At 37.6% G+C, this 14895-nt stretch overlaps 1 protein-coding gene across 5 annotated transcripts in view; it reads right to left on the minus strand.

The window, feature by feature from the left end:
- stxbp5a (syntaxin binding protein 5a (tomosyn)) overlaps window positions 1-14329 on the minus strand; it is a 130833-nt gene extending 116504 nt beyond the window's left edge. For all 5 annotated transcript variants that reach the window (XM_024290944.2, XM_024290943.2, XM_024290942.2 and 2 more), the window contains exons 1-2: window positions 13780-14329; window positions 10248-10345 (exon numbers count right to left, since the gene is read on the minus strand). In XM_024290944.2, coding sequence (XP_024146712.1) covers window positions 10248-10345; window positions 13780-13917 — 236 coding nt within the window. In that variant the 5' untranslated portion in view covers window positions 13918-14329. The remainder of the gene's footprint in view (window positions 1-10247; window positions 10346-13779) is intronic.
- Between the last annotated feature and the right edge of the window lie 566 nt (window positions 14330-14895).

The raw sequence follows: 14895 nt of genomic DNA on the forward strand, positions 1-14895 counted from the left end.
TTAAGAAGAGATTAAACTAATCTGAAACTATTAAAATCCCCCTAAATTGTAAGATTTATAAGGAGAAAACAGAAGCTAAAGAACGTAATTATTTCAGCAGTGTTTTAGGCCCGTGGAGACGGCGAGGTCACATGAAAGGCGGGGAGAAAAACGAGATGGCAAAATGTTTGTGCTTGGCAGCATTCTGTGAGCCAGTCGCCTTACAAGCTCCACAGGGACTGTGGCAACCTGACAGCAGGAGTTCGACTCAACTCTGTTACCCTTTCTGCCCCACCCAGACCCAAGTTTCTGCCACCAGACTGCCACAGTTCTGCAGCGATGAAGGTCTTTGAATATAAACTGGATAAAAGGTTTTGACAACAGAATAAAGAGGTGTTTCCTGCTGATGTTAATCAAAAAACACCATTTCAAATAGACCCCTAAAATCTGAAATGAACGGAGATGTTTCCTGTTGATGCCGTGTTTGATTTGTTAAATGACAGTGATGTTTCAATGGGAGTTTGAGCTGAGGTTCATATGATCCGACAGGCTAAAGCCATCAGTGTGCGCCGTCACTGCAGCCCCAACGCTGTTGTCTACTGAGCATAGAAAATGTTTGCTTTGACAGTAGAAAAAAACAGTCTGAAGGATCTCGGACGGTGTAAATCTTAGGAGAGTTCAAAGTATCGAGATGACAAAAGCCTCAGACTTACCAATGAAATCAATGGGAGGCATAGAGTTACCACGGATGAGAGATTCTCAATCAATGGCTGTAAACAAATCCGATAAGATGCACTGGAAACTGTATTTATGCTGAAACTTTGGGACCTCTGCGGCACAAGAGCGGGAAAACACTTAAATTCTGATGTCATGACAACGTCAGGTACGCTCAACATCAAAACCTTGTTTTTCTAAGACAAGAACATGTTTTCTTATTTTTAAATAAAATATCAAAATAAAACAATTAAATTATTTTAAAATGTTCAAAAAAAACTTAAAATAAAAAAATATTTACAAAATTACAAAAATAAAAAAATAAAATAAGAAAATTGAAAATTAATAAATTTATTTAAGAAAAAAAACCACTATACAAAGATATTGTATTTAGAAGATTTTTTAATATAATATTGAAATAAAAAAATTAAAATAGAAAGTACAATTATTGTAAAAATTAAAAAAATGGAAAATATATAAGAAAATGAAAAAGCAACTTTACAAAGACATCTTATTCAGAATAAGTTTTAATATTAAAATTTCAAAATTAAATTTACATTGAAAAAAATAAAATTAAATTAAAAAAATTTGAATTATTTAAAAAATTATATTTATACAACGGAGTATTAGGGACACTTTATAAAGAAAAAAATATTTTTAAAATTACGACTTTAAATGGTGTAAATTTGCGAGAAAAAAAGTCATAATTTTATGAGAAAAAAGTAATAAATTTACGAGATTTAAAGTCGTAGTTTTACGAGAAAAAAACTCGTAATATTACTTTTTTTTCTGGGTGGCCCTAATACTTTATCGTATATTTTCAAAACATTTATGTAAAAAGAAAAAAAAAAAACTTTACAACAAATCTTATTCAGAAGAATGTCAACATCTATAAAATGCTAAACCATCTAACATTAGAGCAACAAGCTAACCAGAGGCGAACTACAGGGAGAGGCAAGAAAAAAGCTTTGTCCCCCAATTCAAGTCTAGAGACTCTAAACTAGAAACTATAAGAGAATTAAAGTTTTCTTTTTTTTTATTTTGGCTCCCAAAAAATGGCATAATCATAATTGAAAGACCACTGGGAATGCTTTTAAAATAGATCAAAAGATGGTTGGAATTTAACTGTAAAACAGGGCTGCGGGGAATAAAGGAAGGAGCTCAAACTAGCAGTACTTTCTTTCTTACTTTTTAAACCATTTATTTCCCAGCGGCAAAAAGCTGAATATTTTCAGGGAACAAATTATTTCTCTGACCACCAACACTGGCAAAGCAAAAGATGATCAAAAGTCCTCAAATGATAAATATTTTGCTTCTCAAATGTAGGAATTAGGAGAAAAACATGCTCAGAATTCAAACACCATTCAGTTCCTTTTCTCCAAATTTTCACATTTTAGGTAATTTAATGTTTAGATTTCCAAGTCAACAGATGCAGATCGTCCTCAGTGTTCAAAGTAAAAAATAAACAAATAAATGAGAGTCCATTTATTATGTCCACGTGATACCTGTGTGTTTACAATGAGCCACTCAAGCGTCGCCTCCCGTCTGCTGGGAATAATTAGTGCATGGTTTGGTGACCTCCCCAGCACACGCACGCATGCATGCAAACACACTTTAGCTGGGTTTCTACTGAGATATGCAATTTCCTGCTGAATCATGCTTTTCTAAAGGTTTCTGTTCACTTGTCAATCTCTTCCAATCATGTTTTTATTTTATGCGATTGAGTTCCGTTCACGCACACAACAGTGTCCGACCCAAAAAGGACGCATGCAACCTCAACATGCACGGAAATCTCCTTAGGCAAGCAAAGACGAGTGCTAATAAAGTGGACTTAAATGTACACAGAATTATTAAGGAGAAGCACAAATTCAATCGAGCTAAACCCAGATCCCATTTAGTGCTTGTCAAGGCAAGAGGATTTAGGCAGAGTGTCAGGCTGCTGGACAGAGACAGGCAGCCTCTGCAGTACTTTTTTCTAGCTTATGCAGCAAAATTTGTTTTTTTTTTTATGTCGGAAAACCAATGGAAAAGACCAGAGAAGCTATGGCCAGCATAAAAATGAAATCCTGTTTTTAACTACAACACATGAACACTTAGACCAGGGGTCTGCAACCTTTAACAGTAAAGGAGCCATTTGGGCTTGTTTTCAAGTGATCAAAATCTAGTAGGAGCTGCAAAATATTAATTTGATGCTACGTGCATTAATTACAATGTTTTTTTTAAATAATACATATAAAATATGCTTTTTTTCTGGCATGAATAAAAATATAGATATAAAGATAAATTAGAAAAGTTGCATTACCTGCAATTATGCTATTGTTAATGCGTTTTACTGAAAAGCTATTTAGAAAATGTTAAATTAGCTGAAAGATGGGACATTTTGTTTAAGAACTATGAAAGAGTTCTGAATTTAACCTAGATTTCTAAAAAATGTGTAGTGAAACTGCTTAAAAATGTCTAATACATGCCAATTTTGCAAAAATATTTAGTGTGTTCCTTAAATATGAGCTTAACTCCAAATTAGCCCAAGAAATCTTAGTTGAAGCCAAATTAGCCAAAAAAGCTAGCTTGTTGCTTAAATACTAGCTAAACTCCAATATAGCCTTAAAATCTTGAGTAAACTAAATTAGTCAAAAACGTTAATGTGTTGATAAAATAGAAATTAAACTCGAAATTAGCCTATAAAAACCTCATTAGATAACAAATTAGCCAAAAAAGCTAGCATGTTGTCAATATACTAGCTAAACTCCAAAATAGCCTAAAATTCATTTGTAAAGTAGATTATTATAAAATGTTAGCCTGTTGCTAAAACAGAAGCTAAACTCTAAATTAGCATATGAAAAATTAGCAAAAACCGTTCGCTTGTTGCTAATATATTAGCTAAACTCCAAGTTCACATAAAATAAATCCTCAGTGGATGGCAAATAAGCCAAAAAAGTTAGCAAATTGCTTAAATACTAGCTATAATCCAAAATAGCCTAACATTCCTTTGTGAACTAAATTATATATATAAAAAACGTTAGCCTGTTGCTAGCTAAACTCTAAATTAGCCTATATAAACTTCAGTAGATGACAAATTAGCCAAAAAAGCTAGCATGTTGCTTAAACATGAGCTCAATTCCAAAATACCCTAAAATTCCTCAGTAAACTAAATTAGTCAAAAATGTTAGCCTGTTGCTAAAATAGAAGCTAAACTCTAAATTAGCCTAAAAAAACCTCAGTAGATAACAAATTAAACAAAAATGCTAACATATTAGCTAAACTCCATTTTTTTTTTAAAATTACTATAAAACATGAAAACATAGTCCATGAATATAATTTAAGGTTTGTTGATAATCTACTTAAAATGGCCAATGCTATTGTTAATGGGCAATAAAAATGAATTTAAATAAAGAAAAAAATTGTTCTTTAAACACGAAATAAAATGTGAAAAAAATAATACTATATGTTATGCTCTTTATTATGATTGTGTGAGCTAAAAAAAATTTAAAATTATCCAAAAGTCTCTCAAAAAAGACATTATGAAACTCCTAGGTATTATAAAGTGACATATTTGCAACCATTTAATCACAACTCCTGGAAAATTATTTTCCGTGAATCCATTTCTGCCTGAATATCAAAAGATGCTCCCATTTAGCAGCTGGATCTGTGAGCATGAGCTCACTGAGGTCGTCCTGTGACTGCAGGAAAAGCTTGAACGGCAGCACAGATACTGAGTGAATCAGAGGGAAGATTAATGATGAAGATATGTCACAGTCAATCTGAGCTGCGGCCAGAAGCTGCACAGAGCCACTCGCTTTCCTACAGTTACTGCAAAGCCTGTGTGCACGTGTGCTCCCTTTTAAACTATTGTGCTTTTTAGGCATATTTGTGGGACACTATAGTGATTCTCCTGCTCCTTTCTGTACGTTTTTGGCACATAAAAACTATCAAACTGTATCAAAACGTTAAGTTTGTTGAAGAGATAACTGCTTGTATTTTTTGTATTCATGAACTTTATAGTTTTTAAAATATGGAGAAAAATATCCCCTATAGGAAAAAAATGAGAAAGTCTTCAAATTTAAGCAGATTAACAACAAGCCTTTAAATATATTCATGGGTATTTTTCATTCTTTATAGTAATTTAAAAAAATGGCATTGAGGTGTCATATTAACATTATGCTAGCTCATAGCTAACTTGCCATCTACTGATGTTTATTTTTTATGCTGTTTTGGAGTTTAGCTAATATTTTAGCAACATGCTAACGTTTTTGGCCAAATTGTTATCTACAGGGTTTTTCGGCTCATTTTGAGATAAGCTTCTATGAACCCTTTCTGACAGTTAATTTCCCAGTTACCGATCTGTGGAAATAATGCAATTTACTTTTTTCTTAATCTCACAATCTACATTTTTAGCTACTTTTTGAGTTTTTTATGCTTATTTGGAGTTCAGCTAATATTTTAGCAAAAGGCTAACATTTTTGATTAATTTAGTTTCCTGAGGATTTTTAGGCTATTTTGGAGTTTAGCTAATATTTTAGCATCATGCTAACATTTTTGGCTAAATTGTTGTTTACTGGAGTTTTTATGCTAATTTCGAGTTTAGCTGATATTTAAGCAACATGCTAACGTTAATCTCCTTCCTACATTTTTTATCTACAGGGTTTTTCGGCTAATTTTGTGTTAAGATTCTATAAACCTTTTTTGAATTTCCCATTTACTGATCTGTCGAAATATGGCAATTTACATTTTTGGCTAATTTGTGAGGTTTTTTATGCTAATTTGAAGTTTAGCTAATATTTTAGCATCATGCTAACATTTTTGGCTAAATTGTTATTTACTGGTGTTTTTATGCTAATTTGGAGTTTAGCTAATATTTAGGCAACATGTTAACGTTTATGGCTAACTTGTTATCTACAGAGTTTTTCGGCTAATTTTGTGTTAAGATTCTATAAACCTTTTCAATTTCCCATTTACTGATCTGTGGAAATATTGCAATTTACATTTTTGGCTAATTTGTGAGGTTTTTTATGCTAATTTTGGAGTTTAGCTAATATTTTATCAAAAGGCTAACGTTTTTGACTAATTTAGTTTACTGATGAATTTTAGGGTATTTTGGAGTTTAGCTAATATTTAAGCAACAAGCTAACATTTTTGGCTAATTAGGCATCTACTAAGGTTTTTTGGGATCATTTGGAATTTAGCTCATATCTAAGCAACATACTAAATATTTTTGCAAAATTGGCATTAATTTCAGTACTCTATCATTTTGCAAATAGTTTTTGCATTTCCATCAAATCCCTTCAGCAATTGAAGTAAGCTGCATCAGTATTTTCAGCAAAAATCTTCAGATTGAATACTTTCACCACAAAGCATTCACACAAGCATTATCGCATGAAATGCAACTTTTCTAGTTCATATTTACATCTCCTTCTGTATGGATGTGTGTGTACAATGAGTGTGTCCATCCTGAAATAACAGCAGCTCTTGTGAGCCCACATTTGGATGTGTGAGTGCTATGATGTCCCACGTCTGTCGATGAGATAATCTTCCTGAGCAGCGACTCACAATTTGATCTATTGATCTGCGTGTTGCCGGCTCACTGGGAGTCTCTGAATTATGGTGCTGTCATTTCTGCTGGCCACCATCAGTTAAGAAGTGAGGCTCCAACATTGCTGCACATAGCTGCAAAACTAAATAGTCCACTGGAAATGCTTTGAGAATAGATTACAAAGATGATTTTCTTCTAAGCAAGAGCTATGACACCATTTTTTTTTTTTGGTACCATCTAAAAGGTTCAGTGTAAGACAGGAGTGGCTTCATGTGTATGTGACACGACGGGCTTTTGTGAAGAGATGGTATCTGAATAGCTTAGTTACAGAAAGTCTTTGTTGCAGGTAAACCAAATTCTCTTTCACATTAAACCGGTCTTCACATTTTCCTCTAGAAGCAACACAATCACTTGTTTTGAGCTTGTAATATAAAGCCACCACCAATGTCATCAGTCCTTCCTGAAAACTTGAGGATCAACTCTCATCTGATTGCTGAAACCACATCTGGGTTAATGCACAAAAGATTTAGCCAACATATTCATAGAATTGTTTTAAGATCATGCAAAGGAAGTGGATTAAGTCAGCTAGTTATTTCAGCTACATGCTAGCTGTTTTGGCTAACTTTGCCTTTTTTTTGTTTTTTAGGCTGTTTTGGAGTTAGGCTAATATTTCAGCTGCATGCTAGCTGTTTTAGCTTTTTTGTTCATTTTTTAGGTTAGCTAATATTTCTAGCTAGCTGTTTAGGCTAATTTAGGCTTTTTTTGTTTTTTAGGTTGTTTTGGAGTTAAGCTAATATTTCAGCTACATGCTAGCAGTTTTAGCTTTTCTTGTCCATTTTTAAGGTTAGCTAATATTTCTAGCTAGTTGTTTTGGCTAATTTGGACTTTTTAGGCTGTTTTGGAGTTTAGCTAATATTCTAGCTACATGCTAGCTGTTTTAATTTTTTTTATTTTAGTTTTTAAGGCTAATTCAGCATTTAGCTAATATTTCAGTTAGCTATCAGCTTCAGCGTTTTCAGCTATCAATTTTAGCATCTTCAGCGGCCAAATTTAGCTTACATCATTCATACTAGCATTATCGCAGGTAATACTATATATCTAGTTCATAGTTATGTTACAGATTTAAAGCTTTGAAAATTTAGTTTTAAAGTGTTCAATAAATGTTTATCTTGTTCGGCCCACAACCTAAGGTTTGTTTTAGATTCTGGCCCCTTGTGCGATTGTGTTTGACACCCCTGCGCTAAGGGGTTTGGGGAGATTTTCTGGCGCGTCTAGGAAAACAAGGACTAACAAACAAGACAGCAGGAAGCTGCATTTGATTTTTTTTTTTTTTGCTGCCCTCTAAAATCATAAGAAGAAATGCTGCAGACTCTTCATCCAGTGCTCCAGCACACCGCAGTGCTGCTTATTTTTCCGAGTTACCCTGCTAATCCAATGCATAGCTAATGTGAGACGACTGCTTGTGCAGCAAAAACCTGTTTTCTATGGGCTCATGGCTTCTTTTTTTACTGCAGATATTTTTGCAGAAAACAATTGAGTGCGTGCGTGTGCTCTTGGGCATATCTGACTCAGTGCATTACCACACACAGATCAATAAAGATTCTATTCTTGGCCATTACATCTTGAAAAGGGGATAGCCTGCCTCTCTGTGCTCTCCACGGACTATCCTGCCAACCGCTGCCTCCATTCCTCTTTGCCTCCTTCAGACCACAAAGAGACATTGTCATCTTCCCAGCTGGACAGTGAAGGCAGAGGCAGATGGAGCGGTGAGCTTCAAACACGGGACAGTGCTGAGTGAAGAGGGGGGGACTGAAGTGATTGGCTTTGTAGCTGGAGGCATCAAGCACACAGCTCCTGTACTTCTAAGTCCTCCACCCCGTAGAGACCCTTGATCTGCCTGGAGAGAGAGTCCAGCCAAAGTCTTGACAGGGCCAACTGGGCAAGTGCACAAAAAATATGAACACTCCGCAAGATTTGAGACCCACAGGACATAGATGTCACCAGACACAAAAAAACTTCCAACCAAAAACCTGAAACTTCCCCCTGACAAAGGCTGCATTTTGCAGCACAGCAACGCAAAAGTGATGAGTCACAAAACCTTTGTTGTGTCGCTGTTGCGTACCACGCAGCCATCATCAGATAAGAAATCATCTGACAATACCGGGATCATCCAGAGAGGAGGGGGAGCATCGCAGAACATTCCACTGACTTTGATGAAATGATCACATCTGCCTCACTCACAAATCTGATTCATCTCAAAGTGACCACTTTTATCCAACAGGAAATCTTCAGAAGGAATGCATCTGAGTCTTGATTGCAGCATCCTCTATTTCAGAAAGTAGGAGATGAACCTTGTAAGCTTTCTATAAAAAGTCCCGACGTAGAGGTTCCGTATAACGACAGACCATTTAAAACACAAAGTCCTGCCTTTTATTATTCAGAAAGTTACAGTTAAAAGTGTTAAAAATTGACATTCTGTTAGCTTTTTGGACTCTTTTGGAGTTTACTAAAATTTATTTTGGCTATTTTTGGAGTTTAGATAATATTTCAGCTACATGCTAGCTGTTTTGACCAACTTTTTTTCTTTTTATTAGCGTTTTAGGCTATTTTGAAGTTTAGCTAATATTTAATAAAATCAATTAATTGATTTGAAGCGATTTAAGCTAAACGATCAATAATCGATTCATAAAAATAGATCGATTTAGCATATAAAACTAAAATCTGCTACCTTGATGCTAACGTTTAATGTGATTTCTCATAAGAAGGCTAATGCTAACACTCGGTCGACCTAAACATACATTACTGACTAAATGAACATCTTTATAAACTCACAGCCATGAATATTCAAAACTTTTTTAAGGAAATATTTGTTAAAGTGACCATTTGCGGTCTAAAATACATTTCTTTTGGTCATTCTTTCTTCTTCTTCTTCTTGAATAAGGTGTAATGCTATAGCGTGATTGCCACCTAGTGGCCAAACTGAAAAGTCCTCCAGGAGAAGCAGAACAATTGCGGGAGTTTCTCCTTTTGAGAAACAATGTAAACTTGTATGGAATTAAGAAACTTATTAATTTATTAATACATTTTACAGTATGTGAACTGTATCAGATTAACATAAATATATTAAAAACATAAAGTAGATTATGAATGTATTTTTAAACAAATGTGTATAAATGTGTCAACTTGAAATTGAACTGAAAAGAATGAGTTGAACGAATAAAAAAAATGTAAAAAATAGTTTCTGGAATTATTGTCGATACCCAGCCCAACTCATTTCTAGAAAAGTGAGTTCTCTGGCACAACAAGAATGTAAATTCAGGTGCTACTGAGCATTTACCAGAATTTCTCCGAATATTTCTGTGGTTTTTAATCCTGCCGTTTCAAGAAATGGTGGATAGGATTGAATCACAAGCACGACTGCCAGCAGGTGGGTAAGAGGATCAAGTATTTGGACAGCTCTTCATCACTCTGTAAAGAGCTGGCAAAGGTTGTTGGACAGGCAGCGAGAACACATGGAGGACCTGTAAAAGAAGCCCCACACGGGCGAAACTACAGGCGTTCTCTGAAGCTATACGACTCCCTGTAGCGTCATTTTGCAGCAATCTGTTGTCCTTGTTTGTGTAAATGTCCTCATATTGCAAGGCAGCACAAGCAACTCAAAACATCCCTCCAACATGTGCTTCATGTGGAGCTCGAAACGATCAAATGCGCATCAATCCAATGAGGTGAAATCAATAAAATGAGAGATTTATGGAAGTTATGGATTAAACTTATCCGAAAGATGAAAGAAAAAGCAAAGATTTGACTCCACAAACACACAGAGTGCTTCAGGGAACTGTTTACCCATGCCATCAGAAACTCTGCAGCGCAGTCTAAAAATACACTAAAAAATAACAACCAACTTTTCATTAGCATCAGACTGTGGCAGTTCAGACATCTGTTCGCTTACCTGCTGCCGCCCCTCAGGGATGCTGCTGCAAGCCAGAGAAACCCACCACAATTCAACAGCAGCTAGAAAGGATACAGCCGGAGAGCTCCACTCTGGGTGCCGATGGCCAGAATCTTCTGCACAGGGTCAAACGCCATGGACGAAGGCTGGTAGGGGAAGCCATGACGGACGGTCTGGAAACGAGGAGCAAACAAGCAACGTCAAACCTAATTGCGGTAAACAAATTGTCCAAATGGATGTAGAAACGGTCGAATATGAAATCTAAAAGCCTGAAATCGCAAAGACGCGATTTTTCTTGTCTGACAGTTTGGTATTTGGTTAAACCGTTTAGCTTTCTCCACCATCAAAAGCCTACTTGGAGGGTTCCTTTTTACCTCGGCTTCCTTCCCTCCCACACGGAGAAGTCGTGATTACACCGAAGCCTGGAAATTAAATACATCAATAGGAAGCAATTGGTTATGATTCGTTTGCGGGGCCTTTTTAGAGATCCGTTTCCATGAAAAGGCGTTCCTCCCCCCTGTGTTTGTGCAACTGTAGTTTTATGGCATCCGTCAGCCGTTGGTGGGCTGTTGCATTTGTTTGCTCACTGAGAGCGGGCTAAAACACATTACATAAGAAGCACTCAGTGCAGCAGAGACACCTGCTTTCCTTGCAGAGGAACATTACAGACAGCTTGTGTCCACGCAGACTGTAAAGGTGCAGAATGGGGGGGGGCGTCCTTCAAAGACACTTCAATCGGTTGTCTGGCTGGAACTCTACATATCTAGAGCTGCATGCAGCTTTTAAAGACAGACTGATGAAAAATCCTGTTTTTTTAGTTTTAAAGTGGTTCATGTGGGGTTTTACTGATGATGGGCGACATATAAAATGAAAATGAAGCTTAAAATGTATTATTTCTCCTGCCGTTGGAAAAAGCTTGAAGGCCACAAACTCCAACACAAAGAGATCCATGTAAGTCTTTGTTTCCTGGCTTAAAACCTTAGGTCTGGATAGATCCATGATTGTTTGTCATTGTTGTTGAATGGTAAACGTTAGGTTGTGGTCATAGGGGGCTATAACAAGGTTTAACAGTAAAAGAGGCATTTGGGCTCGTTTTCCACTGATCAAAACCTCCACACCAGAGCCACACCATTTTAATTTAGCCTTTAAGAAATTTGGATTTGCCTTCACGACCTTTTTTTTTTTAATAATAAATATTAATTTTGTCAATTTCTTGGCATATTTAAACCTAGAATCACTCAAAATGTGATTTTTTTTAACTTATTTTCAAAATAAGCAGTCTTATACTTCTGGGTTTTGTTATTTTAGTTTGGACCTTGGTAGTCTTAGTTTGCAGGCTTTGTTTATTTGTTTTCTTTAGGTAGTTTTGGTTAGAGGGAGCTGCTGACTCAGACGGTCGATAAGGCTGACTCAGCAGTCTCCATGACTTATTTTAAGTTTGGCCAAGGAGCCACCATGGAGACCCCTTGGCTATAAGCTCAGAGAGAGTGAAAACAAAGGGATGGTGGGAAATGTGGACAGGCTCACATCGTGCCCACAGTTCTACCCACAACTCAGAGGCAAATTTCTGATTTATTTGGGCTAAAAACAGCAAAATCATGATTTAAAGACCGCTGGGAACGCTTTTGAAAAGACGATCGGTGGGGTACTTTAAGCTGCCCTTGTTCCTGAAGCCCAAAGGGGTAATGATGTTCCTTCTGATTAACTCTAAACTATCACTTTAGGCTGTCTTACTATATTAATTTTCAAAAATGTCCTCAATTTACTGTAGTGAGGTTATCAATTGCTTTAAATTAACCCCTGAAAGCAATAAGAGCAGCCGCCATACATCTGATACAAATAGCTGCATTTACTGAGTCTATTTATAAAGATGCATTTAAAATAACTCAGGCTGTTAAAGGGAATGGGCATAAAAACCTCACAGGTCATAATGTGGAGAAAAATCAATAACTATAACACTGTGGTCTATTAAAAGTCCACACCTAGTCATTAGAGCAGCTGTGGAAATGCTGAATTAACTTTACAACGGGCAAAGACTGTAGCCTGCATGGCATAAAAAATTGCATTAGTGTTCAATTATCCCATCTATTGTTGTTGTGGCCAATTTAGACAGTGGAGGGCAACCCCCACAACCCCACCCCACCCGAAACAGGATCACTTCAGGCACCACCAGGTCCCACGGGACCAATGGTTTGGAGATTTGCAGGGGTGTCAAATTCAATCACACAGGGGGCCAAAATCCAAAACACACTTTAGGTTGCTGATAAACAGGATAAACATTTATTTAATGCTCTAAAACTACATTTTTAAAACTTTAATGCCGTAACTTGTTAATATAATTATGAACTAGATATATAGCATCACCTGTGATAATGCTAGTGTGAATGGTGTAAACTAAAAATGCAAGTGCTGACAGATAAAGATGCTGAAATTGATAGCTAAAAGCACTGAGGCTGATACCTGATAATGATGAAGCTGATAGCAAGCTGAAATAGTAGCTAAATGCCAATTTAGCCTAAAGAAACAAAAACTTTGGTTAGTCAAAATAGCTAGCATGTAGCTAAAAAGAATAGCTAAACTTCAAAATAGCCTAAAAAAACGGAAAAAAGACTAAATTAGGCCGAACAGCTAGCATGCAGCTAAAAAAATAGCCAAATTTCAAAATAGCCTAAAAAACGGAAAAAAGCCTAAATTAGGCAAAACAGCTAGCATGTAGCTAGGAAATGTAGGAAACTGATTCGCTGTGGTGACCCCTGAAGGGAAAAGCCGAAAGGAAAAGAAGAAGAAGAAGAAGCTAGCATGTAGCTAAAATATTTGCTAAACTCTAAAATCGACCAAAACTTAAAAAAAAGTGAGAAAAAAGCCTTCATTAGCCAAAACGGCTAGCATGTAGCTGAAATATTAGCTAAACTAATAGTCCAAAAAGCTAGCAGAATGTCCATTTTTAAACTTTAAAACTGTAACTTTTAACAGAATTATGAATAATAAAAAAATTGGAATTTTATTCAAGAATAAATCAACTTAAATGTTAAATAACTTCCAATATTGTACTCTCCATAAAACTATATTTTGCCAAAATTATACAAGTTAAAAATACGAGAAAGATAACATCGGGCCATTAATAACATAAAATAAAATGATCTGGGGGGCCGGGTCCGGCCCCCGGGCCTCGACTGTGACATGTGTTTTAGATAGGGTGGAGTTGTAAGGGGCCATGAGAGCAGTCGCGCGTGCATTTCACGCACACATTAACCACAAATCACCGTTTTGCTAATCCAGCCCCGGCAGATTATGCAAGAAGGGATCAGATCAACCCAATCCCTCGATATGACAGCTCATGCCATGCGCACAAGTAAGCAAGCAAACTCGGGGGTTTTACGCAGAGTCAGAACGCGTGGCGCCACACAACAGAAATAATAAGGTGGGGAAAAATGAAAGAACGTGCGTACTGATTGTTTTTCCTAACATTTGAGATAAAAAAAAAATATGATGAATAAAGCAAAACGGTTTAATTCTGAGTCATGGAAAGGGCGCATCACCACCGATTCCAGTGTTTCAGGGCAACAAGGTGCAGGCTGATTAACAAACCAGCAGCGGGCTCACGCACCTTGCAGAGCTGGAAATGGTCGGACTGGAGCGTCTCGTGGAACAGATGGTTCTCCTGTGGCCCCACTTGGACCGACGGCGTGGAAGACGACACCTCCTTCAGCCCGTCCAACACCTTCCTGATGTTAAACTTCTTCATTTTTGCACCGCAGAACGCACGGATGAATTCACCCGCAAAAGCACTTTCTCCTTTTCCTGGCGCGTGCGCACACACCCGCGCGGTCTGCTCTGATTTGCCCGGCGAGCTTCACATTTTAGTTGCGTCTTGGTAGTGCGGAGTCCATGCTGGAGAGCAGCGGCGCGGGGTGCGCGCTCTGCGGTGGAGGTGGAGACGGGGAGGTCTGTCCGGAGTCCTGGCGTCCGCGCGCGCGGTGTGCCCCACTGCGTCTCGCTGCCTCTCGGCCTGTGCGCGCCGCTCAGCCAAGGCGGAAACGCGGCGCAGGGATGGCTTTGGAGCTGCTGCTGACGCTCTTGCGCATGTCTGACAGAACGGAGGTTTCAACACAAATCCTGCCACCCTGGCAGCGCGCACACTCCTTCTCTCTCCTCCCTTCATCTGCCTTCAGCGACGACGCCCCCTCCCCCATCCCTCCTCCTCCCTCCCCTCCGTATCGCGCACACGCGGTGGGGTTTTGCTCCACTGCACCTGGTGATACTGGGATGCTGCAGCGTTGGAAGCGTGTGAGTGAGGAGAGACGAGCAAACACGGAGGCTCTGTCCCGGTCTTTCCTCTGCGCCCTGCTCCATCCAGACACGGCTCCGTCTGGACGCGCGCAAGATTCGCCATGTTAAAGGGCTTCCAGTAACAGCAACATTCTGCACAAGGTTAAGCAACCAAAGTCACACGGAGCATCTAAAAGAACAGGATTTAGTTTAAACTGAAAAACATCATGTTTTATTTAAAAAAAGCAGATTTTAGGGAAGATAAATAAAAAAAATGTTATATAAACAGAAAATAATGATGAATATAATAAGAAAATCTACTATCAACTTGAGGAAGTTGAGGAATACAAGTATTTAGGAGGATTGCTGAAATCTGGAAACAAAACTAAATATAATGACAGGAGGATGGAGATGTCTCACTACAGCACATTCACGAAAGAAGAAGTATACATCT

The sequence above is a fragment of the Oryzias melastigma genome, linkage group LG24 (genome assembly GCF_002922805.2).
Source record: "Oryzias melastigma strain HK-1 linkage group LG24, ASM292280v2, whole genome shotgun sequence".
Taxonomy (NCBI): Eukaryota; Metazoa; Chordata; class Actinopteri; order Beloniformes; family Adrianichthyidae; genus Oryzias; species Oryzias melastigma.